This window comes from Tachypleus tridentatus, chromosome 8 (assembly GCF_004210375.1).
Source record: "Tachypleus tridentatus isolate NWPU-2018 chromosome 8, ASM421037v1, whole genome shotgun sequence".
Taxonomy (NCBI): Eukaryota; Metazoa; Arthropoda; class Merostomata; order Xiphosura; family Limulidae; genus Tachypleus; species Tachypleus tridentatus.
The window spans coordinates 19,241,487-19,268,006 of NC_134832.1; the positions used below are offsets into that span (position 1 = coordinate 19,241,487).

General features: G+C 34.8%; 1 protein-coding gene across 18 annotated transcripts in view; it reads left to right on the forward strand.

The window, feature by feature from the left end:
* Window positions 1-26,520, forward strand: part of LOC143258622 (uncharacterized) — a 105,105-nt gene that overhangs the window by 29,592 nt on the left and 48,993 nt on the right. For 7 of the 18 annotated variants that reach the window (XR_013032432.1, XR_013032426.1, XR_013032433.1 and 4 more), the window contains exon 2: window positions 14,907-14,997. The exons of 1 other annotated variant lie outside the window; for it this stretch is intronic. Coding sequence is in view for 1 of the 17 variants with exons in the window: in XM_076517846.1 (XP_076373961.1) it covers window positions 5,061-5,080; window positions 10,747-11,035 (309 nt within the window). In the remaining 16 variants the exon portion in view is untranslated. Of the gene's footprint in view, window positions 1-4,945; window positions 5,081-10,746; window positions 11,320-13,045; window positions 13,117-14,906; window positions 14,998-26,520 lie in introns of those variants that run through there. 10 more of the 18 variants (XR_013032424.1, XR_013032422.1, XR_013032425.1 and 7 more) reach the window with 5 other exon arrangements.

Below are 26,520 nucleotides of genomic sequence, written 5' to 3' on the forward strand. Positions count from 1 at the left end.
CCCTTGGATTACGAGTCGAATGTCTTAACCACCATAGACCATGAATATTTACAAAGTTTCGTATCACGTCAGTTTTCAACCATAAATATCTACAAAATTTTGAGCCATGCCAGTTTTCAGCTACACGTATATATAAAGTTTGTACCACCCAAACTTTCTCATACAAATGTTTAAAGCTTCATAATACGCCACGTTTCAATCACGTATATAGCAAAGTCTAGAAGTAACACACATTCGCATCACGACAGTCTTCAACCTTTTACATATGCTAAGTTTCGTGCCACACAAATTTTCAACCACTTCGAATCAACGTAAACCAGTTTTCAATCATCCGTACGTGCAAAGGTTCATATCAAGGTTCAATTTTCAAATGAGTCATGAAACTATATATTTAGAATACTTCTTTTAAAAAATAAGATCGTTGCGATATTTTGATTGAAATCAATTGAATAATTAATATTTATCTTTGTGTCTTGTGGTTAGCGTGATTCAGTTTACTTTTCATTCTGTTTCATGTGAATTAATCCGGGAAAACAAATTCTGTATTTTACGGGTAAATTCACCTTAAATTAAAACGAAAAAAAGAAAAGAAAACACTCTCATTGATAACTGTGACAAGTTTTCAACCAGCTATCCGACACAGACTTCGTAGGACTGTTTTGTTTTATTTTATTTCTACCTGTTGAATAGTGGACAGGGGTCCCATCCAATTCACACTGGGTTGTAATTACACCTAACGTGAAGCTTTTATTTAGAGCTAATTATATAAGTACCTTATATTTCATTCTTAGTGACTCATGAATAATGTATGATACTAACGCAAATGTATAAACATAAACTATATCTCTGTAATCACAGAATTAGCACAAAGAATAATCAAACAACAAAACAAATTAGAATATTTCAAAATACCCGAATAGCTGATCGAAAAATAACAACCAAATATTCAAAAGCACTCAAGCTTCTAGTTATTTTAAAGTATACTTTACTTACCGTTAGGGCGCGGCATGGCCAGGTGGGTTAAGGCGTTCGACCCGTAATCTGAGGGTCGCGGGTTCGAATCCTTGTCACACCCAACATGCTCGCCTTTTCAGTTGTGGGGGTGTTATAATGTTACGCTCAATCCCACTATTCATTGTTAAAATAGTAGCCCAAGAGTTGCCGGTGGGGGATGATGATGACTAGCTGCCTTCGCTCTAGTCTTAGGCCTGGCATGGCCGAGCGCGTAAGGCGTGCGACTCGTAATCCGAGGGTCGCGGGTTCGCGCCCGCGTCGCGCCAAACATGCTCGCCCTCCCAGCCGTGGGGGCGTTATAATGTGACGGTCAATCCCACTATTCGTTGGTAAAAGAGTAGCCCAAGAGTTGGCGGTGGGTGGTGATGACTAGCTGCCTTCCCTCTAGTCTTACACTGCTAAATTAGGGACGGCTAGCACAGATAGCCCTCGAGTAGCTTTGTGAGAAATTCCAAAAAACAAACAAACATACAAACGCTCTAGTCTTACACTACTAAATTAGGAACGGCTAGCACAGATAGTCCTCGTGTAACTTTGCGCGAAGTTCCTAAACAAACAAATACTTACCGTTAAATATTCCAAGTGTTTTAAATTTACTGGTTTTGGTATCTATATGACATTTCTTGCACGATAAAGTTGATAATTTTTTGATATGGTTTGTATCAGAATTGTATATTGCTGTAGCGAAATGTGTGGACGTCTACTCACATAATTTTTCAAGAAAACGCTGCTTCTTGCGCGCTGTGTACGTGCCAGATACGATCGTTTCGTTGGTGCTTCTGAAGTTAGTAATTAATTTGTAAAGAAACGACACTGTAAAATTGAATAGGTGTCCCCAACATTTAAGCTATGAGTAAACGGATTTACAGCGCTAAAATCCGAAGTTCGATTCCTCGCGGTAAGTCGAGCACAGACAGTCTATTACGTAAGTTAACGTTTAAAAAAAACAAACAAACCTGAATAGGTTAATAATACTGTAGTAAAAAATAAATCACTTTCAAACACAAAGACACCTTTGTTTGCTCAAAGGATAAGAGATTAAACATTTAAACAAATATTTTTAAAATGTTATTTAACATACAAAACAAGGAGTAATAAAATATATATAATAAAATATATAAGTAGTGAAAATAAATGTTTTAATTATTCTTTTTTCCATATTTTCGTATAACTTCGAATAGAGCCATTGTGCATGCTCTGGCAAGTGTTATTTATCTTACTTCATCATTCTCAGGTTTTCTCTATACTTTATTATAGTTTTTACATTTGAAATAGTGTCAGTGCACGTGCAGAGTTTAGTAAGTCTCTTCGATTAGTTACAAGTTAGAAGCTCTCAGCAACTATCAATATTTAATTTCTGTAGTTTATATCGGTGTATGGAAAACATTTAACACTAGAAATTCACAACTTTGTAAAAACGAATTTGTTATTCGTCTTAACGTTTCACTTTACGCCTCCTTCATGTTTATATTTTAGTGGAACACTGCTGAAGAAGGTATAAAGCGAAACGTTGAGTGCCACATAAAAAAAAATGAAAAAATTGGTATTATAAGATCGTTTACTCTTAGTATCAAACTAATTGAAATCGTTTTTAAAATCCTAAAAAACTTTAAGAATAGGTTTTATTATCCTCCAAAAAAATTATAAAAACAAATGTTGTATTGAAGTGAAGACGAATTAATAAAGGCACATGAACAACTGTTGAATTAAAGTGTAGACGAAGTACTAAAGGCACACGACCAACTGTCGAATTGAAGTGTAGACGAAGTACTAAAGGCACACGACCAACTGTCGAATTAAAGTGTAAACGAAGTACTAAAGACACATGAACAACTGTTGAATTGAAGTGTAGACGAAGTACTAAAGGCACACGACCAACTGTCGAATTGAAGTGTAGACGAAGTACTAAATACACATGAACAACAACTGAAGATCCAATAAAGTAAAATGGTTGAAAATAGTTTTGGTTTGTTAAAATATTTCAGCACTTCAAGTTGTGTAGAAAATAAAATACAGAACTCCTATTATCATTCCTCTTTCTGAAAGTTTTTTCTGAATTTTAAAACTGTCGACAGTTTATGGTATCTCTTGATTTCATTGTCAGGAAGGCACAGACACAGGCTATAACATAACGTCTGTTTGGCTGTACACCATATTTATCAGAAAAAGATTAAACGTTTTGTAAAATACACTGTGTAAAATGCTCTATATGTACACTATGATTGGAAACATTAAACGCTTATACGTTATTAAAATATGTTTATTAATATTTTGACAATTTTTTGTATTTTAAAAAATTAAGCTGTTTTTTTATAATTTAAGTGTTATAATGTCAGTAAACACTAATATCGGTAATGTGTATATTGCAACGATTCAGTTGAAAATTAATCCTTTGGATTTGAATTTGAAGCTTTTTATTACTTCATTACATATTTCTGGTACGAACAAAATAACACGGTTGCTGTCATTTACGTCTTTGATTTTATACCCGCATAATTAACACATAAACATTTTATAAATGAATATGAAGTATTGTGGAAGGTGAACGTCTAAATACATTGCTTTCCAAGGAAGCTGTGGATCTTCAGCTAGACCAGTAGTTCACAAATGTTTCAAGCTCGCGTACCACTTTTTGTTTAGTTACAAACCCAAGCCTAATTTTATTTATAAACATAAAAAACCCAGTAACAAAAATTTATATTTTAAACACTTTCTTATTATTGCAAAGAATGAGATTGGTTTTTTTACGCTATTGAAGAATATGGGGTACTATTTTTGTCAGTTTGTAGGGAAGAAAATACCAGGGAGTCAACGTAAGTAGAGAATAAGTCTATAAGTAAGGACAGTATTATGCATACGTACGCGGACAATTCAAATAAAGCTTATCATAAATTTTATGACTATTTTTTTATATTAATTTTGTCATGTATCACGAACATTAGCTCCACGTACCACAGTTTGAGAATCCTTTATCTTGACATTAGCTTCGACCCCTCTACAAAACTCTCGTTAAATGGTCCAAAAAAAGTGCAGCTGGCAATATCTAAACTACTAACACAACATTTGTCTCGATAATTTAAATATAATCATTATTTTCTCTCTCCATTTATGTATTAGTGCAAGCTACCCGGAAACGTTCTCTTTCAAAATGGCCCTCGTAAGCTGAAGGTCGTGGGTTCGAATCCCCGTAGCACCAAACATGCTCGCCCTTTCAGCCGTGGATGCGATATAATGTGACAGTCAATCCCACTATTGTTGGTAAACGAGTAGCTCGAGAGTTGGCGGTGGGTGATGATAACTAGTTGCCTTCCCTCTAGTCTTACACTGCTAAATTAGGGACGGCTAGCGCAGATAGCCCTTGAGTAGCTTTGTGAGAAATTAAAATAACACAAAAAACTCTTTCAAGAGTAAATAAAAATTAAATTAAGAGTAACTAATACTTTTACTTCTTGTTTTTGAAGTTCATATGTCCGTCCTGTTGTGTTGTAGCCTACAAAGTGCATAATTGTTTGGCATGCAGACGTTTTAGTGACGTCAAGATAGTACAAATTTCGATGTTAAGCATCCCTTATGTGACATCATTTTAGTGTCTACTGACTGACTTACAGTCAACAACACTACTGCTTAATGGTATGAGTGGTTAAAACAGGTGACCCTTCCAAGCGGACTTCAGCCCTCTTTAGGAGAAAATACTGGAATGTAAACTGCCTAACGTTTCGTTTGGTTTTATTTCTGTTTTTTCTTTTGTATTTCAAAACTGTCCTTCTGTGGATTAGCGGTAAGTTTACGTAATAACACCGTAAATAACACATGTGATGGATAAAGCAGATAACCTAATGTTTTTTACCAAAACGAAGCGAACACGTATCTCAAAACTTTTATCATTTACGGAACTGCGGATCTTAAGATAAAATATCGTTTAATTGCTCAGTTTTAGTGGACAGAGCTGATCACATAACTGGAGATGCCACCCTCCTAAAAAAGACACAAAAAAACGTAATACAGCAGGTATAACAAACTTTCCGTACATAATCAAAAATGGTGAGATGTTGAAAACCAAGTCTCGGTAAGTTTCGAATTGGATAGTGTGGTAGTATAGATTTTGTTACAGGTTATAACCATCTTTCTTACCAAAGGTTTACATTGAAAAAACAAGTTTGCATGTAAGCGCTGAAAGTGAAGATGAAAAGACAAAAATAATTATAATTGTTTTCTTGTGTATCAAATTCGTAATTTTTAGAACTGAGATTTGTTTTTCACTGCTTTAACAAAACTAGTTTTGAACACAGCAATAAATCAAAATACTATAAAAACTAAACTCGTGTTTCGAAGTTTTAATGAGTTATCAGCAATTTTTCTGGACTTTTTCATCGATGAACGAAATAAGAAACGGTCCCCTCTTTAATTCTCCTACTGAAGATTTTCAGGTCGTTTTTGGTTTATCAGCAATTTTCCAGAACTTATTCGTTGACGATTTAGAAACGGTCTCCTTTTGTAAGTCTGGAGGTCTCACATTCGTTTACAACGTTCTTTTAAAGAAAATCCGGACTTTCACGTGCTCTACAATAGAGCATAGCTTTTAGTTTGCAAAAGCATTAGCGAAGGTGTATTTCTCTCACTGACCTCCAACGACACAGGGTGATCATAAAAGAGCTTTTTGTCAATAGCTTATATTTATGTACACAGGCAGTCCGAGACGCCACGGTATTTAGCTAAGGCTTTGTGCTTTCCTTGTGAATAAAGGAAAACTTCCAAACTTTAGTGACGTGAATTTCCGTACAAGCACATGGCTTCGCATATATTCCAAAGACGAACAGTGTATTGAAAAGCCGGTAGATTTTTACCTTAAATAAGCAGAGTAACAATAGTATGGATATTTCTCAATCTCCGTAAACCATACCTAACAAATAATAAGAGAGTGACGTTGCTAAGTTAATGCTGCAAGCATAAGTAAGAAGCTACATTTTTATGGTTCCCAAAACGTATTTAACTGTCTGTAAATTAATGTTTCAACTTTTATTTGTTTTAAACAAATCTATTACTTTAAGTAACTAAATGTTCTGACTTATCAAAGGAATTAAATGTTTGGTCTGGAGATTCCCTATGTATTTAGGTAGCATATAAAGGCACAGAACGCCTGAAAAATAGACCATAAAAGAATTGTTAAAATACGTCGTTTCGCCAACATTAATCCTGGTAGCCAGTTTTTCAGATTTGTAGCTATTTATGTAGTAAAAAGTACTGAAATAACGCGATGCTTTTAGCTGATGTATCATTGTCGTTATTCGGATATAACTTTGTTATATCATAACCAGAATATACTGCTTAGTTCTAATAGCTGATGATATAACTTGGTGTTCACCAGAATATGTATATTTCATGTAACTATTATGCGATTGTCATAAAATTTTAATATTCTGTTCAACAAGATAATTTAGTAATATACTTTAAAATTCTCCAATGAAATTTCTTTGATTCACACTTCGTTTGCCAGTATGACTCGCTGATTTTGTTACGATACACTTGTTATTATTTCTAAACGATAACCGTAGCAACTGTTATTGATTCGTGTTTTATTTCCTCTTATATGTGTAGTTTTTACGCCATTGTTTAATTTTTGCGGTGAAATATTCGATCGGTGACATATGATAATTATGGATGTCACGTAAGAAAATGTAAACGAAATACAAAACAAAAACGACTAAGTTGATCTAAAAATTAAAAAAGACAGTAAGTTCTCTGCTGTATTAATATTTTTTGTTGATTACTATTTACAATATAACAGAAATATTTATAATAAACTAACTGTGAAACTTAGCTTTACTTCTAAGATCCTTGAATGAGAATTTGTTTAATTTTAAACATTACTTTTAGTGTTTCGATCCTGTACATGACAGTAAACATGTCAAGGAAGAATTCAGAGAAGCATGCAAGGAATGTAATATGTTTATTTATGATGCTTTAGTGTCCCTAAACATTTCAGAGTTGCTTCCTGGCAGCGTTATGTTTCTAGCTGCTTAGCTAGCAACTTCTATACCTATAATATGATACAACCAGTAGGGCATTTACCTTGACATATGTTTCTAGACTATTGCAACGCTAAATTATCGTAATGGATCCTTCCTGTAGACTTAAAATGTTTGTTATCCGTCAAGCCTCTTATTTAATGTTTCCTTCTGATAATTCTGTTTTTTTAAACCTGTAAGACATGGATGAAACCTAACGAATATCAAATTTGGACACAAGTTAGTTCCATTTCATTTATCAGTTTGTTTTACCAAATTATTGTAACTACTATAATCTCAAACCCTGGAATTTTGTGAAAGTTCTAAGCTATTGCCAACCCTCAACACAAGTAATGGCTCATCGGTTATTCTGTGGGCTATAGCGCTAAGAATCGGATTTCGATGCCAGTGGTTGGCACAGCACAAATAGCCCATTGTGTAGTTTTGCGCTTAACGACAAACAAACAAAATATGAGTTATTTTTAAAAGCTCTTTTGTGAGTCGGACATACGACTCTTCAATTAGCATTGCCTGAGCTACAAGTTAGTAAAGCTTAATACAATAATTCATTTTCCTTTTATATCTTGTATTATGTATAATATTCGAAATATGTTTGTAGAAATAATGAGCACGTGTTATATTTCAGAGCTGAACTCTGTCAGTAACGCTAAAGGCGTCAACAAGAGTTGTTTTAATAATATTTGTAGCCTAAAGATGTATGGAAGTTCTACCCATTTAAGCAGTTAAACCATACGATTGCGTATTGCACGTTTTTAAGTCATTTGTAAACTCCACTTAAATAAGACATATTAAAACCTCTTAATCCATGTATAAGAGAAATCATTAAAATGAACCAGTAGAATGGTACATATAGTATTCGTGCTATCAGTATATAAATGACGTCACAGCCGCACATCACCTAGCAAAAGCCTTGAAGACTGACTGGTTTATTGTTTGTTTACTCGGTATCTTTAGATGTATTAGCGTTTTCGTTTTTTGTTATTACGCTTTCAGATTAACCAATATAATTATGCACGGTTTCTTCAGTTTTTGTAATACCGTTTTATACGTTAATTGTTGTGTTATGGAGATTAGCTCACTGTTCTTTCTACTACAATCTATAAAAAGAAATAGTTTGTTTGTTTTGGAATTTCGCACAAAGCTACTCGAGGGCTATCTGCGTTAGCCGTCCATAATTTAGCAATGTAACACGAGAGGGAAGGCAGCTAGTCATCACCACTCATCGCCAACTCTTGGGTTACTCTTTTACCAACGAATAGTGGGATTCACAGCCACATTATAACGCTCCTATGGCTGAAAGAGCGATCATGTTTGTTGAGACAGGATTCGAACTCGTGACCCTCAGATTACGAGTCGAAAGCCTTATCCCACCTGGCCATGCCGGTCCAAAAAAAATAACTTGGAATTAGCTTTTATTCATTCATTTTTTTTAAATTTTATTAAATTTATTAAACTAATTTCAATTAGCTGTTTACCTTTCCGACAAAGAAACAAAAACGAATTACAAATACCATGATTACTTTAAAGTGGTGAAACAACACACAACACAAATAAAGATACTCGGCATGGCCAGGAGGGTTAAGGCGTACGACTCGTAATCTGAGGGTCGCGGGTTCGAATCCCCGTCGCACCAAACATGTTCTTCTTTTCGACCGTGGGGGCGTTATAATGTGACGGTCAATCCCACTAATCGTTGATAAAAGAGTAGCCCAAGAGTTGGCGGTGGGTGGTGATGACTAGCTTCCTTCCCTCTAGACTTACACTGCTAAATTAGGGACGGCTAACGCAGATAGCCCTCGAGTAGCTTTGCTAGAAATTCAGAAAACAAACAAACAACGGCTATATTTAACATCTAAGTAAAGTCATAATTGCAACAGCATTTGAAAAAAATTACAAATAATCTGAATGCCTTAGCTTCGAGATTTCAATCGAAGCATCAGTAATTCAAGAATTTTAAATTATTTTTCCACTTTTAAAAATCATAAATGAAGTCTGTCTGTTGTTTTTAAATTAAATGTAGTTCGTCTTCAGGATAAAAGTAAAATTATTAATAATTAGCACGTCTTGAACTGCGTCGTGGAGTTATTGATTTCAATGTAATAATCATAACGAGTTGAGTTTAACATATAGTTTATAGTGAAAATTGTTTTTTGTTTGTTTCTTTTTAAATTTTAATATGGTTGCCATAACGAGTTAACTTTTGGCAATGATTTAACATTCGTTTTGTTTGAATGTTTTGACGCGTTGAATTTAGCGTGAGGTTTATGATGTTTTCGTTTGTTTATTTCTTTTATATTTTAGTATACTTGTCGTAACGAGCTGGATATAGCATGGGGTTCATGGTGTGAGATGATTTCTTTGATTTTATTATGGTTTTAATAACAAGTGACGGCCTGGCATGGCTAGATGGTTAAGGCGGTCTACTCACAATTTCAAGGTCAAGTGTTCGAATCCCCATCACACCAAACATGTTCGTCCTTTCAGACGTGGCAGCGTTATAATGTTACGGTTAATCCCACTATTCGTTGGTAAAAGAGTAGCCCAAGGTTGGCGGTGGGTGGTGATGACTCGCTACTTTCCCTCTAGTCTAACGCTGCTAAATGACGGACGACTAGCGCAGATAGTCTTCGTGTAGCTTTGCTCGAAATTAAAAAAAAAAAAAGTAGTTGAGTTCGACCTCTCGCGTCAAGTTATTTCTATCGATTTTGCTGAAGATATAATAATGTAAAGGCTTGTTGGTTATAGTTTAGAGGCCCCACAACAGTTCTCTTGACTGTGGTTTCGCTGAGTGGTAGATAGAAACAGTGGGAATCAGTAACTTTGCTATAAGAAAACATACACACGCACAAATTATAGTTTAGGGTCGTTCATATTGGTTTTGAAGAAGATATCTGGATGAACAGTATTTAGTTAGTGGATTATATTTAGGATTGCCCGAATTGATTTTCAATGAAAATATCTTGACGAATTGGATTTAGCTTGTACTATGGGATTGTTCGCAATGATTTTGATTAAGATATCTTAACAGTTTGTGGTTTGTAATGAAAGATTTTTTATATTAATTTCAATAAAGTTGTTATTTTGTTGTTTTTGAATTAAGCACAAAGCTACACAATTGGCTATCTGTGCTCTGTCCACCACGGGCATCGAAACCCGGATTTTAGCGCTGTAAGTCCGCATACATACCGCTGAGCCACTGGCGGCCCATTTCAATAAAGATATCTTGACAAATAGGACAAAGTTTATGATTTATAGTTTAAGACTATTTGAACCGACGTTGTTGAAAATAATGTAACGGAATAGATTTGGCTTGTAGTTTATCTATGTTTATCACATTGATTTTGTTGGATATATATCTTCATAAGCTGAATTTAGTCGTGGTTTGTATTTTAAAATGGTCTTCTTTGATACAAGTTATTGTGATGTGACGAGAATGATTTAACGTGTGGATTGCGGTGTGGAATTGTTTTCACTAATTCGGACAAAGAGCTACAAATGAAACTTGGAGCATTTAAGAATACAGACAAACGTTTATGTTCTACACGTTCGCACAGCAGTATTGCTACTATATAATTATCAAGACACATTCACGCCTCTAGCGTCAGTAGGTGTATGCGATTTTGTTATTTTTGTGTAGGAGATTTATTAGTGTAATTTTTTTGCTTATGTTCAGCAGCATTCGTTTGAATTTTTCTCTTGTTATTAGATCTCGCTACAAAGAATCGGGCTTAAACCCAAAATGGGCACAAAGTAACAAGAAAAAAATAGCGAAAGTGAGAAAAAGGATGCACTATGAAGCTATGGAGAAATTTGAACTTATTCGCGACCATGGTGATGGATCAAATGTTCAGGAAACTAGCTGTCATCGACCAAGAGCTTGTTACCGGTCTGTGTGTGAGTTTCAGAACAGGAGGGGCGTCGTGACAGCGTCAAGTTTGTTTGTGCAGCTGGTGTTCTCATTGAATGAAACCATCCTTGTCGATAGTAATAACTGACTAAAGAGGGCGCTATGCCTACTAAACGAGAAGTTGGCTTACTGCAAGCTATGATAGCGACTGAAATGACCTGGGTCAGTTTGTAGAAAGAGAATAAACTATTCAGTCACATTAGCGTATCATCAGTGATATTGTTAATACGATTATTGAAGTCTATGTAAGTTTGTTTTAGACTCATCTCAGAACTCTCTCATTTAATTACATGTATATTGATTCAAACGCAACTGATTTTTTTCTGTAGCAATTACTTCGAAGTAAAATTAAGATGAACTCCTCCCCCCATCATTAGTTATTCGGCTGAAAGTTTATGGATTTGCAACACTAATTTAATTTCCTGAGGTGAACAAAGCACACAGAACCCATTGGCTAAAACAAAGAATCTTTTCAGGAACTGTATGATAAAAAATAAAGAATTACTCAAGGACAATACATTTTCAAATGACTGCATTTTGAAGTTTTATTGCCAGTTCAAGTTAACTTTAATAAAAGGGAACATTATGCTAGTTAGCATGACACATGGTTTGTTTATGCTTTATAACCTAATTGTTATTTCATAAATATATGATATTATCAGTAAGTACATCAGGTAAGTGAAAACCAGCTACAGGTTAAAAACAAACAAACTTTAAACCTTTAGCGAAATGTTCAAAGATTTGATTCATAAAAAGAAACGTAATTGACTTTATGCTGGCGAAATAAAAGAGATTGCACTAGCTTGTGCAAAAACGACTATAGTTTTTTTCTTACTGAAGGACGAGACGAATATAAAAGAATTCCAGTGGTCGAAGCTGAAACATATCTACCTTAAAGTGACAAAACATCTCTCACAGTTTCGTTCTTTCTATAGCTGACCAATCACAATTATCGGGTAATACTTCTGCTCCATGTGTGACACTCAAGGTAGGGCAGGGTACAACACAACTATTCCGCAAAACAGCTGGTAACATCCCTAACTGGCTTTTGCCAAATAGAATAACGCTTAGGGCTAAATTAACACAGCTTTGTCTGAATTTACTTGGTTGTAACGAGAACTAGTAAAACTTAAACATCGTTGTTACTGTGGTAAAAATATCCTAGGAGAGAGGGTGTGAAAATATTTAAATACGGAGCTGTCTATGAGTCTTCAAAAGGTGAAAACATCAGTGGCTATTCTTATTGTGAGCATTCATAATCCTATTCTCACAGATTCTGGAATAACGCCTTAATTTTAGTGTTTTGAGTAAAGTGAGTGCCTTCAGGTATCCCAGTCCCATATAACATACTGCTCGTGACCTTCCATTATCAATACATATATACCTCTGATCTCAAAATCTCACAATTTCTGAGCAGAATAAGTCACTGTGGTTTGTTTTCAGATTACACAACTTCTCAACATCATAACAGGTTACTACGAAAGTAACACACCCGTGTTTAACCACTTTGTATCTGATTGATCTGTGGTGAGGTTAATGTTATTTTTCATCTGTTCTGTAGTTTTGAGTAACTTGTGAATGTGATCTACATTCAGTCTTATTATAATGTCAAGTTAATTTTATTTCAAAACTCTTAGTAGAAGCACACTTGTACCATCTCAAGTATGAAGTCTATTTTTGTCTTCTTTGACATTATTGTGTTTTTATAACGAAGTTAATCGGTAGTTCCGTTTTAGCTAACAAGTTTAATTTGGTTCTGTTCTTTTTTATTTTTACAGTTAATGAAGTATCAACATCAATGGCTGTTGTTTATCTTACGTTTTTGTGACTATAGAGACCTGTTTCTCTTTGTTATCCATTTGTGGCTTGCTTCAGTTCATAATACCATCTCATATACCTTTCAGTATCCACACTTACCTGGCCAGAGCTTGTATTCCTCTTGTTATTGGGAAGCTGATCATCTATAAGTTCCGTAATCCAAAGGAAATTGCCACAGTATCAATGGTTAAAACTAAGATTGAGTCAAGATGGGTGATTCAAAACGTTCTTCTCTAGTTCTGTTATCTGGCATTTTTATTCTTTTGTTGTTTTTTTACAGGCAACAAAAACTGAGTCTCTTCGCCAAGTGAGGAAGAAATTGTGACCGAAATGAAGTTGGAATTGAACTGAGTAAGAATCTGCTATTGAGCCTGGGGTAGCTCTACACTCCAACAAGCACTTCACTTAGTTACCCCTAGTTATCCTTTCAAGGGGACTTATTTGAATAGATCATTTCAGCCAGTGTATAATGCCATAGGTTTGGAGTAGAGTGAATACTGTTTGTGTTTGGTTTTAATTTCAGGTGAAGCTACACGAAGGCTATCTGTGCTAGCCGTTCCTAATTTAGCACTGTTAGACTAGAGGGAAAGCAGTTAGTCATCATTACTCACCTCCAACCTTTGGGCTACTCTTTTACCAACGAGTAATGGGATTGACTGACACATTATACCACCCTCATAGCTGAAAGGGCGGCATGTTTGGTGAGACAGTGATTCGAACTCGCGTCCCTCAGATTGTGAGTCGAGCGTCTCAACCACATGGCCATACAAAGCCTAATATCGTTTTTGTAACTCAGTCTTTGGGATCCAGTTGCGGAACAGTTGCGTTACAAGTTTTATCTAGCAGAAATTTTAGTAACCTACAGGGCAAAGTTCATGGTTAGAGACCGATGATCTTCTGAAAATCTAGCAGCTTAAATTAATAATTTATGATATTTACCTGGCAAGATACATTTGAATAATGCTGCGATAGACCACAAAAAATATCCTCATTGATGGAGTCATAGAATATTTGTTAAGTGAACCTGTGTGGTATGGCTTAAGGGTGTGGACGTTCTTATGCTTACAGAAGCTGTGACAGTGATAGTGACACTCGAAGCTGTAACTTCAAGTAAATCTTTGAATTTAAGAAGCCAGTAGTTGTCACTACTGTAGTTCAGCTAGCTATTACAGCCAGCTTTTGAAGGCAGTATTGTGTTATACTTACCGGACAGTAATGCATCAAGATATATATCACCATTTCAGGGTAAATTAAGATGCTTGCTTTAGCCGTGGTAAACTAGGACAATGGAAAATGGACTACCCGAAGGATGCAAAATAATTAATCAGGCAATAAAAAACAGGGTTAGTGACTAGCTATGAAATCTATAAGACATTAGAGATTCCTCAAAGTATCTGATCTTAAGCTGGATTTCACTGCTGACCTGGTTCACACTGTGAAGTTTCTATGTTGAAGAATGTTGTAGTTTATGAATACGAATTGGCTCGAGCATGAATTTGCACGTATGTACATATAGATGCTAGGTTGGGTTTTATATTTATAGTGAAACAGCTAGGGCTTTAGATGACTTTGTAGTATTTTAAGCACTCCAAGCAAAGCAACATTCAAGCCAATAAATATGAACTTCGTTTTGGCTAAAGGAGCTGAGAAGCTCAACTTTGGCTTGAACTTAATGATATCTATCCAGAATTACAGAACTTACCTCATTATAGAAATAGATGAACCTATTTTACGAATTACCTTTAAATATAACCTGTGTGAGAGAAGACCTTTAGATGTAGGGTAAAATCACTAAATAATGGCCAAGTAACTGAGTGCAATTCAGAAACTTAAGACTACAGGAACGTATTTAAAGGGTGAACAAGCAGCATTTCGTGTTAAACTATGTGCCCGGTTTCACGTATTATTGCCAGTGAATCCAGGATAGAGGTTAGGTACCCGAAACACACCGTTTTCTGTCCAAGCATCAAAGTGTAAAAAAATTCTAAAATGAGTATATATATATATATTCCAGTTATTATGAACTTCTATTGTGTTTACAATATAATTAACTGAGACTTGATGAACTGGTAGAAAATTATAGTGACAACTTATATGTAAATTCGTATGCAAATTGAACTCGGTAAACTCCTGTATTTCAGGTTCTAGAAACATAACAAACATGCACCCATGTATACGTTGTGATGTGCACCCAGTAAAGAAATAACCGTTGAAGCTTCCCTCCGGAAATAAGTAAGTAGACAGTGTTGAAATAAATCACTTAGTGAAAAACATCAAACTGATGGTTAACTCCTAAAGATAACGTTTCAGAGAATAAGAGAAACAGGACTAAAAATTAAGTTAGGAAAGTATACATTTAGGCACACAGGAGTAGAATGTCTTGGGTGGTGTTTTTACTGATTATATTAAGGTCAAAGCAATGAAAAATTACGTACAGTATTTGACTAATAGGAAGTTGAGAGTTTTATTTATTTTGTATGACTTAACTGAATATTTGTGGCCATCTAAAGTTGAGGTACATTTCAAATGGACTGGGAACTATAAGAAGTCGTTCCAGTTGCTAAAATGTACTTTATCTAATGTTATCTTATCCTAAACCTCACTATCGATGTACAACTGATGACCTAGATTATTTTTAATTTTGTTCTGAGCTTATAATTTGCTCTTATTGGAAGTTATTATTATTTATTAACTGTACACAAATGCCAGCGATAGTACATTTCAAGCAGTGCTATCACGGATACAAGATAGCACAGAGCATGTACTTGTGTATGATGAGGGAATATAATTCATATCATCATCGTCAGTTCGATACTGGTTGAACAAACAATGCAAACTGTGAAGCAAGCGCTGTAGGTTACTGGCTGGGAAAATTCTCTCTCATATTTTTATAGAGGACACAAGACAACAGAATAATTATCTGTTAGTTGTTTTCCGAGCTTGATAACATGCTAAAAAGAAGTTAAACTTCCTTTAGATCTAATATGCATAATAAGAAATAGGGAAAACAGCTCTACATTGGAAACAGGTTACGATAAGATCGCAAAAATTGTTCAGTTGTAGTGGCTAGGTATAGCTATGATATGTACTGGCATTATACCAGTACCAAACAGATTAGAGTATACCTCATTCTTCAAAAACTCAAGACACCAATTTATGAAATTCAATGGTCGCTTGAAGTGCAGATCACATTAATAATCTGAAAACGTGTGTTATCACTTATGGACCACTATAGTACTAGAAGGACCAGCATGCTCAGGTATAGAGATGAAAAGTCAGTCAGTGATGGCCACGATAATTTAAATAATCTCCATTTAACTGATGTTGATGACACAGTTACAAGTGCTTCCTTCACACATTTGCATAGTCATTTCAATGAATTCTTTGTGTTAAAAGTTTGTGTTATAAATTTCTAGTTTGTAAGCGATTCTGTTCTCCAGTGAGACAACGATAAGTTTTCAGAATTTAACGCTAAAAAGTCAGTTTTGCTCTAAAACAAACAAAGTGCATAATTCTTATTATCAGTGGATCTGATCTTGGAAACAAATATTTCTCAACAAAGTAAATTTGAATATTCACATTTACATGTTTAGCATCCTGTTATTTATAGGATTTCAGGTTTTTGTAGTATAATTATTTATTATGTTCACAGTTTCCCATTTACAACAATGTAATTATTTTCTAATATTTCAATGCTACAATTTTACGATGTCATAAGTTATAAACAAACTTGTAGGTCAGAGTTCCACTACAGGATAAGTACATTCTACACCTTAATTTTATATTGTGTACCTTGATCTCTTAAGATCAAAACTAGTTATGCAAGGTTATTTCAGCTTTAAATAACTTCTCAACATGGATTCCCATTTCTGGTGATGGGAAACTCCATGTAAATTTCTTATCATGCATCCCTTTTCCTCTAGGATTTAATCATCTACCAATAAGTTTGTTTAGAATAGTGAACTGTGAAAGAGAGGAGCGTATCCTATTGGTTTAACGTAGCTGTACTGGTGTAATATCTGAGTTGACATACTTCTTTGGCTTTGAATATGTATGAACTAGTAGCCCCAAAGGGTCAGTTAGCTGGTCAACAGAGTGTTTTTAATGAACTTTTCCATCTTTGTGTGTGTTGGTATGACGTAGTCGTCGTGTTCCCTTCTCGTAGAATATACCAGTGCCAAGATCAATAGGCTCAATATTTTCTTTCGTTATTCTGGAAACTTTCACTTCTAAAACACCAAGTATAACCCTGAAGAGACTGTAAACTAAAGACTTTACTTGTATTATTTTAACATTTTTTTTTGTAAGCAACAACATATTTCATTCCTTTAGCAACAAGATGTAATCTGACAAATCACTTGGTAAAATGTCAATACTATTTATTCAGAAGTACTTAAGAGGAACTCGCTTGTTCTCCTAAGTATGTCAAACATTTATTCAAGAAACTTACTTTGTAAAATATTTAGACTAAAAAACAATGTTTTGGATTCCAAGACCTTAGAGAGAATTCCCTTCGAAGATCACCCCCTAACACATTAAACTTCTCCGGGAAGATTATCTAATCCAATCTTCTGAGTACCTAAAAAGAGGAAAAACTTTCTGAAATAAGGTACTAAGGTATTATAACTGCCAGATGGAGTTTTTTACATAAGTAATGAAACATATGAAAGAATTAAAGTCTTCAGTATTACCTTTTTATTCACCATCTTATCTCACTAATTTCGAGATAGGATATTTGATTTAACTTATTTGGTTACATATTTCAAATCCCATTAGATACTCCAAGTGCCAACATTCTGAGCATTTCAAGACCTTCTGTTGTAGACCTCTTACTGACTATTAGTGTAAAACCACTATGTGCTCACAACAAAAGTTCACACCCTTGTCATTCAAAACCATAAGTGGAAAGATAAAGAAGGAAGTGGAAAGTATCAAAATAACAAATAACAAATGCTATGCCAAGATGTGAAAAGCGCCCATATCTATTCTGAATTACAGTTACATTGATGTATGAGTGTATTTAACCCTGCATTAAGGTTTTGTTGGTTCCAGAAACCAGTAACCTAGTTAAGGTTATTTCATGTTAATACCTATCACCATAAAGTACTACTGAGCATTAACATCCTGCTTAAATGCTCTTTGCATACAGGAACATTGTGGTCTCGATAAATATTTGGAATTGCTGCATAAGGTTGTGGATAATAATTTTTCACCTATCTCTTTTTGTCTCATACAATGCAAAAAAATCTTTAATAATTTTGGGTAAAAAGATAAACCTTCCAAGTATCACCTCCAGACTCACTATTCCTTTTAAATGACAACAATTACTTTCATGAAGTTTCTAAAACCAATAAGACAATAATATACTAATTTATTTTCACCATTCTATTTGTATCTCTCTATGAAAAACATTCTTAAAATTTGCGAATACCCACTCTCTTTGAACGTTTTCATTGGTATAAAAAGATATGGTTTGTAAGGAATAAACTTATATGGGTGTAGAAGTGTTTGTAAGCCATTACTCTCTGTACTAACTCATACACCACTGGATGTGTAAATCATTTTCCCATACTTTTCCTGGAATACTTAAGATTGTCGCCATCCTTGTCTCTAATGGCTGAATGATCACAGTTTGTTTTTTGTATTTATTGGAAAGATATTGTTGTCTTTGAATATTTTGTAAATATATACACATAAGGAATTCTGAGAACATAATGATATAAATGTAAAGGGTAGTTTTTGGAAGGCCTCTACTCGAACCATTATTCCTGCCTATTATATTATAGTGCCATGATGTCTCAAAATAAATGTTTAGTGCTGTCCATCTGTTTCGTTTGTCTCTTTTCATCGCTTTTTGGGTGGCACTATATATGATACTGTTCATTTTCCGACACTCATGTGAATGAGTGGCAAGTTACAGTACCATTCAAGATTGTGCCATATTGGGAAAAGATTAGTCTTCTTTCATTGTTTTTTTCAGGACTTGATTTTGCCATTGTTGGGCATCAGTCTTTTAACATTTTTATAGAGACTATAACTTATTGCATTGACCGAGATGGGTACCTATGGCCAACAAACCACATGAACCTAAAACAGAAATTGAAGTATTTTCTATTGTTTACCAACAATCATTTCAACCTCATTGCTTTTCAGAACGCCAGAGCGTAGGATCAATGGATTAAATTATTTTAAGTGCCCCTTCCTTCTGCGAAGAAAATTTAGGAGAAAAAATATGAAAAATTAATGAGAAATATATATACTATCCCACCTTTTTTATTTTGCACTATGATGATCAGATAGTCAGGCATTGCTAACACCCTTTGGGAGTGTTTTTTTAACATTTTACTTCGTCTAACTTTTATTCTAAATTCGTGACAATTGTAAAAGTACGTTTTGTATCTGATGGCTAGGAAGAATATAATAAGTTATTCACAGAGGTGGAAGTACATTCAATAATACACTGGTCTGGACAATATGTCATTCATTATGAGACGCTACACTACTTTGATCTTCTGTATTACTTGTGTTTTGTATTATGATGTAAAACTATGATTCTTATCTCACAGTTGTCGTCACTTTATGGTGTCATAACTTTTGGGCTATGCTTTTAGCAAAGAAAAGGTCATTTAGTCTTACTTTTGTCCAATGTATCCAGATATCCTTCATTAAATCAGTTCTATTCTGATGACCATCTCACCCCACCGTGACTGGTTACTATTTCGAACTGTGACTGCAAGAAGTGAGATACTCCAATTTGATAGGCCCGGCATGGCCAGGTGGGTTAAGGCCTGCGACTCGTAATCTGAGGGTCGCAGGTTCGCATCCCCTTCGCTCCAAACATGCTCGCATTTTCAGCCGTGGGGGCGTTATAATGTGGCGGTCAATCCCAATATTCGTTGGTAAAAGAGTAGCCCAAGAGTTGGCGGTGGGTGGTGATGACTAGCTTCTTTCCCTTTTGTCTTATACTGCAAAATTAGGGACGGCTAGCGCAGATATCCTTCGTGTAACTTTGCGAGAAATTCAAAAACAAACAAACAAACAAACCAGTTTGAAAACAATTAATTTCTTTTTTATAAGCACTTTTATTTTTACAAGCAACTTCAAATTACCTAACTCTACATGATTAATTAACTACTTAACTCAGGCTAATTAATTAATTATCTAACTCAGATAAATTAATCATGTAGATTTATATACAACCTCATTTACTTTGAATCACATTAATGCTAAGCAGTAACCTCACTGTTAGTGTTACTGGATGCAGTACCATTCACACTGACTCTTACTTCCTCGCTTTTCTGGAAATATCCTCAATTCTCGATAATACAGCCTCTTTATCTCACAGTATTCACTTTTTCAGTTGTGATGAATCTGCGAGTATATTGGTTTTAGAGGAGTTATTTGACTGACAATTACTCTTGCTCGAACCCACACCTATACAGTCATGTGAAAAAGTTAGGACACCCTATGAAAGTCTGTGTATTTTTGTAACATTTGTGGATATATAGATATTTAATCTCAATTTTAACAATACTGAGAGATTATAGGAATATAACTAAACAATTAAAACTGAAGAAAAGACTTTTCAAGATCTTCTGTAAATGTAATTCTACAAAAATGCATATTCTAACTGAGGAAAAAGTTAGGACACCCCCACATTTATTCCCACTTAAAATGGCTCAACTCACACACAGGTGTATCACACCAGGTGCACATGATTAGAAGGTCGTTACTCAGCATTGTGAATGAGGCTTGCCCTATTTGAATCTCAGACATATAGTTTGGTGTGCTCCTGACTGTTGAAGGGAGAGTGAGCACCATAGTAAGAGCAAAAGAGCTGTCTGAGGCCTTCAGAAAGAAAATTGTAGCAGCTTATGAGTCTGGTAAGGGAGTTAAAAAGATCCCAAAAGATTTTGAAATCAGCCATTCCACTGTCCGTAAAATAGTCAATTAGTGGAGGGCTTTCAAAACAACTGCCAACATGCCCAGGTCTGGTCGTCCAAGCAAGTTCACGCCGAGAGCAGACCGCAAGATGCAAAATGAGGTCTCCAAACACCCTAACATGTCATCACAGGACCTACAGCAGGCTCTGGCTACTGTTGATGTGAAAGTGCATACCTCTATAATCAGAAAGAGACTGCACAAGTTTAACTTGCATGGGAAGTGTGCAAGGAGGAAACCTTTGCTCTCTAAGAGAAACATCAAGGCCAGACTGAAGTTTGCCATAGAGAATGTAGACAAAGACAAAGACTTTTGTAATATAATATTCTTTGGACAGATGAGTCCAAAATCTGAAAACAGAGGACATGTTTGGCGTAAACCAAATTCAGCATTCTGGGAAAAGAGCCTCATACCAACTGTGAAACATGGAGGTGGAAGTGTCATGGTTTGGGGCTGCTTTGCTGCAGCAGGACCTGAACACCTCACAGTCATAGAATCCACCATGAATTCTACTGTGTATCAGAGGGTGCTTGAGGATCATGTGAGACCATCTGTACGAAAATTAAAGCTGAAGCGGAACTGGACCCTGCAACACGACAATGACCCAAACCATACCAGTAAATCCACCAAGGACTGGCTGAAAACTAAGAAATGGAGAGTCCTGGAATGGCCAAGTCAAAACCCAGATCTTAATTCCATTGAGATGCTGTGGGGTGACTTGAAACGGGCTGTACATGCAAGAAACCCCTCAAACATCTCACAGCTGAAAGAATTTTGCATTGAGGAGTGGGGCAAACTTTCTTCAGACCGATGTCAGAGACTGGTAGATGGCTACAAGAAGCGTCTCACTGCAGTTATTTCAGTGAAAGGGGATAACACTAGCTATGAGGGGGTAGGGTGTCCTAACTTTTTCCTCAGTTAGAATATGCATTTTTGTAGAATTACATTTACAGAATATCTTGAAAAGTCTTTTCTGCAGTTTTAATTGTTCAGTTATGTTCCTATAATCTCTCAGTATTGTTAAAATTGAGATTCAATATCTATATATCCAAAAATGTTACAAAAATACACAGGCTTTTATAGGGTGTTCTAACCTTTTCACATAACTGTAGGTGTTATAAATTATGTTAAGGAATCTTTTCTATTGGTAGAAGTTGTGGGAAGTATAGCAAATTCAAAGAGTTTTTTTTTCGCGTTAAAGTTTTGGTGGAACATTAGCTATCTTGTTTGTGTATTGTTCGGGATGATAGCAAACTGAGTTAGCAATGCTTTTTTCTGTTACATTGAATATTGTTTTTAACGCGACGTTACCTTACTTTTCAATGAACAGCCTGTGAGTCTCCTGCGATGAATTTTATATACCGCAGCGATAGTGTTTTTAACATGTTTATTAACGTCCCTAACTTTTATGTTGTTTGGTTTGCTTTGTTTTGAATTTCGTGCAAAGCTACTCTTGGTTTTTTTTTCACTCTAGCCTGTCTCATATAGATGTCTAGGTTGGCACAAAGAGCTTAAGATACCTTGCGTCATCCGATAAACCAAACCTTTACTTTCCAAGTCTGAAGTAGGTTTAACAAACAATAAACGTATTTTATATGTGTAGAAACGGCTAGTTTGGGTTGAGAAAATATTTTACGTAGAGGAACGAACAACGTTTCGACCTTCTTCGGTCATCGTCAGGTTCACAAAGAAAGAAAGAGGTAACTGACCGGAAGCTGACCACATGGTGGAAGGGGGTTGTGTAACTGAGTGTCGGAATGTAGAGGGCGTGCTTAGATGTTTGAATATATAATTATATATTATTTATTTTATTATTATTATTTATGATATTATTTTTAATATAGATATAAAGGTGTTTCTTTATATTGGTTTATTTTGGGCTTAAGTTGTTGTATAAGTAAAGCTTCTTTAATTTTGCGTTTGTTTATGTTTATTTCGTATGTGAAAGCTTTTAAATGCTACGGTAAAACGTAGTTTGTTATCAAGTTATTAACACGATATTTTGTTGCACAACTTTGTTAGGATCTGGCTATGTTAAGAATGAGAAAAATTGTCTATGATGGGCTGTTTGTGTTTAGCTTTTAACATGAATTTAGGATTCAATCAATGTAACCTGAACGCTGGTTCTTGTGTCTGTTTGATTTTTGTCTTCATCTCTCCCTACCTATAAAAACAAAACAAAAAAACCTCTTCATACAAAAGTGTAACTGTTCTTTTTTCTTTTCTTTTTATCGAAATTATTATAATGTAATAATCTTCAATCTATTTATATACTTTGGTTTCATTTTTAAGTCTACCTTTGGTCTTCAATTACCTAAATTATCCCAAATTTAGACCGATTCTGCCTTTTGGTTTGATGAGGATTAGTGGCCCGAAGAATGATACTTTTGGGTCGCTGGTCCAACATTTATATGGGAAAACATTAGTTATCAACGTTTAGCTGATCTCAGACTGATTCGGTAAGAAAGAGCGATATTTTTTTATATCTACTGTAAGTGGAAGCAAGTAATGTTAACCATACTTGTGTTCATCTAGTACAGTATCCAGTTAAGTTTAAGTTATGTTACCTTTGTGAATAGAGTAATCTGTTTGGTTCACTGTAAACCATCGCTTCTGCCCTTTATTTCACACTCTAAGATCATAGCCAATGAAATTCTCTCTCTTCCTCTTTATCATTTACTTACTGACCAATTAACTCTTTCTAATTTTTCGTTACTTTGAATTCATTTCCGATACTACCTTAGCTGTTGTAAAATTTGATTGTTCTCCAAGAAATTTGATTAAGAAAAAGTTTCCAATGGGAATTGTAATAAATTTACCATAAGTTTTGTAAACGCCTTCACGTCGTATTGATGGTTATTGTATATTATATATCTGAATGTCAAACTTTTTATATTTTTATTATGGTGCATAATGTTTCAGTTCGGTAAAGCATGACCTGTAGATTGGTTATTTGTGTCACTGCAACAAGACTGACAGAAAAGGGGCAAAAAGCAAAGTTGTTAGAGATTATCATTAGTTTATTGTAAGGTAATGCAACATAAATAACCTGTCTTTAGGCTTTTCCTTTAATAATGCATTTAATAGGTGTAAGTATGTGTGTTTTGTCGTTGTTTGATACAAAGCTTTTTTTATTACTGTAATTCGTGATTCCAGGTAACTTATGGGGTTGAAGTGTTGACTGAATTCCGTTTATGACAGACATGTAAGAATAAACATTGATGTCTAAACAGAATGTGACATATTGTACTGAAATAAATCCCCCATCACACCAAACTTGCTCGCCCTTTTAGCCGTGGGGGCGTTATAATGTGACAGTCAGTCCCACTATTCGTTGTCAAAAGAGTAGCTCAAGAGTTGGCGGTGGGTGGTGATCACTAACTGCCTTTTCTCTAACCTTACACTACTAAATTAGCGACAACTAGTGTAGATAAGCCCTCGTGTAGCTTTGCGCGAAATTAAGAAAACAGACAAACTGAAATAAATATGTCTATTAATGTTTATTCTCTAATACAAACTTTACTCAATCCTCACTAAGAAGTTTCTTTTGACTGTTTGTATGACAAAGAGGTCTTGCTCTTTCAGTTAATTGTTTTACCACTACTGTCTCAAGATGATAAATTAATATATCTAGTGTATTAAGATTTAGCCATGCACTGGAAGGAATACCGAAAAGATGGGGGCGGGGAATCAGATAGAGCTCGCAAATAATTAAACATCAAAGTTCTATTGATAATATAATTATAGTTCAGGTCCTTTTAAGAATTTTTGTAAGCCTAGGAAGTGCGTGGGATAAATCTTCGTTATAGGTGAGAGGACGCTGTATTTTAGTAACTTCGTGTACCTAAAACACATATCAACTCTTCTGAAATTATTCAGTTTGGTTTTACAGACACTTTCTGTAAGAAATACATTTATATATCCAGCTGTAGGATTTATTAGGCTAGTGACGTCACTAGAACGAAATGTGTGCACAACGGAAACTAACACACGAACGATTGTTATACACGTGTGTAGAAGGGCTCGCACATCTTAACATCTTACTCTTTTTTTCATTTTACTTACTATAACAGAAAGGCTATAATTATAAAATACCTTATGGTTGTCGTACTTCAGGTAAACGTTAAGAAAACGTAAAATTATTGTCACGTAGTTATTTATCGCACTCTATGTAAGTGAAAAAGTTTTACAGACAGTTCAAAATATTACACGTTACAAAACTAGAGTAACACTTTATTTTCATGACACAATCAATGAAAAAGAAATAAATCTTTATAGTGAATCAGTATTTGTTATTCATAATTTACGTTTAAACAGAGGGGTCATCTTTTTGGTTAAAGGTAGTCATTTTGACGACTTAAACCTAATTGTTGCAATAAAAACGAGTAATATTTCATGTAGATATAGTTATAAATCTAAAATTACTGTGTTTAAATTAGATAGTTTGGCCCACAAATACTGGTTTTATAACTTTTTTTTCTGACTGAATGACTGCCTTAACGCAGTTTCTTGTAATAACCACTTAATAATTCACCAAATGGTATAATAGACGTCATCCAATCGCAGTCCCATTGGAAACAGAGCTAACAGTCGTGGGCTTTTTCTGGATTCTGTTTCATAGCTTAGTACTGAACGTAATGTAACATTTCTAACCTCATCAAGTTTAACAGAATCTGGTGTCGAGTTTTGTAGTTGGATTTTACATTCGATTTTTAAGTTGTTAGTTACCTAGGGTCTGCTGAACAGTTTCATTCCAATTATGTGGCACTTACGATCTGAATGGAGCCTATACAATTGTGTAACGAAGTGACACGCGTAACTGTGAACTGGAGTGAAGGGCTGCGTTGTTATTTTGACGTTAAAGGTTAAGAGATATGACGAAATTGCGAACCCTTCACTCAAAGGTAAACATAGACGCATAACCACACGTGTTTAAGCTTCAAAAATTAAGGATGTTTATTAGTTTCGAAATAGATGAAAAATGCTTTATAGTACAACAGCTCAAGAAAGTCTAATAATGGAATAATTGAGTTTGAATTCACGCTTTATTCTTCATAGAATGCATTTAGAAACATAATATTTAAGTGTATGTGAGTATGCAGTTCTGTATAAAAGCATTTTCTCGAAACACTAGCAAAACCCGTAAAACAAAAGAACACATTACTGTTCTGAAATTCTTTATTTTATGGTAACTATTTCCCAAAGTATTGCTTTTAATTAAAACGTGATGGATGAAAAAAAATCTCAAATCATAGTTAACATTTTAACAGGTGTGTGCAATCCTCATTCTGAGAAAATTATGTACTTCTAATCTGTAAAACAACAAAGAAAACTGGTAAATAAACTGTTGGTCTGTCTGGGCTGTCTCATTCAGTAAGAAAATAACGACTAAAAACTACTCACAAAAAAGACTAAAAATTACTTATAAAAACTTGACTAAAAACTAGTTCTGTTATTCAACTATTTAACAAACCTTCCCTCAAACTCCTTGAAGTTTGTTGTTTCCATCACAACTGAAGGTAACCCATTTGAAAGTCCAACCACCCTCTTAAAAAATAAAACCGTCTTAGCAAGATAACTCCTACAGTGGAAAACCGTCTTAGCAAGATAACTCCTACAGTGGGCTCTTGAAATATTTACTCAAGATTTCACGAAGCGTCTGCAATGTGACGTCAATACTGCGTAAATTCTACGAATGCAGTAGGAAAACATGTTGTAATTATGTTAAACTCGTTTTATCAATCATTAAATTATTTAACTTAAATTTCATATGTTGTGTCAGACTAAAATATGTCTTGAGAGTAACATTTTGTT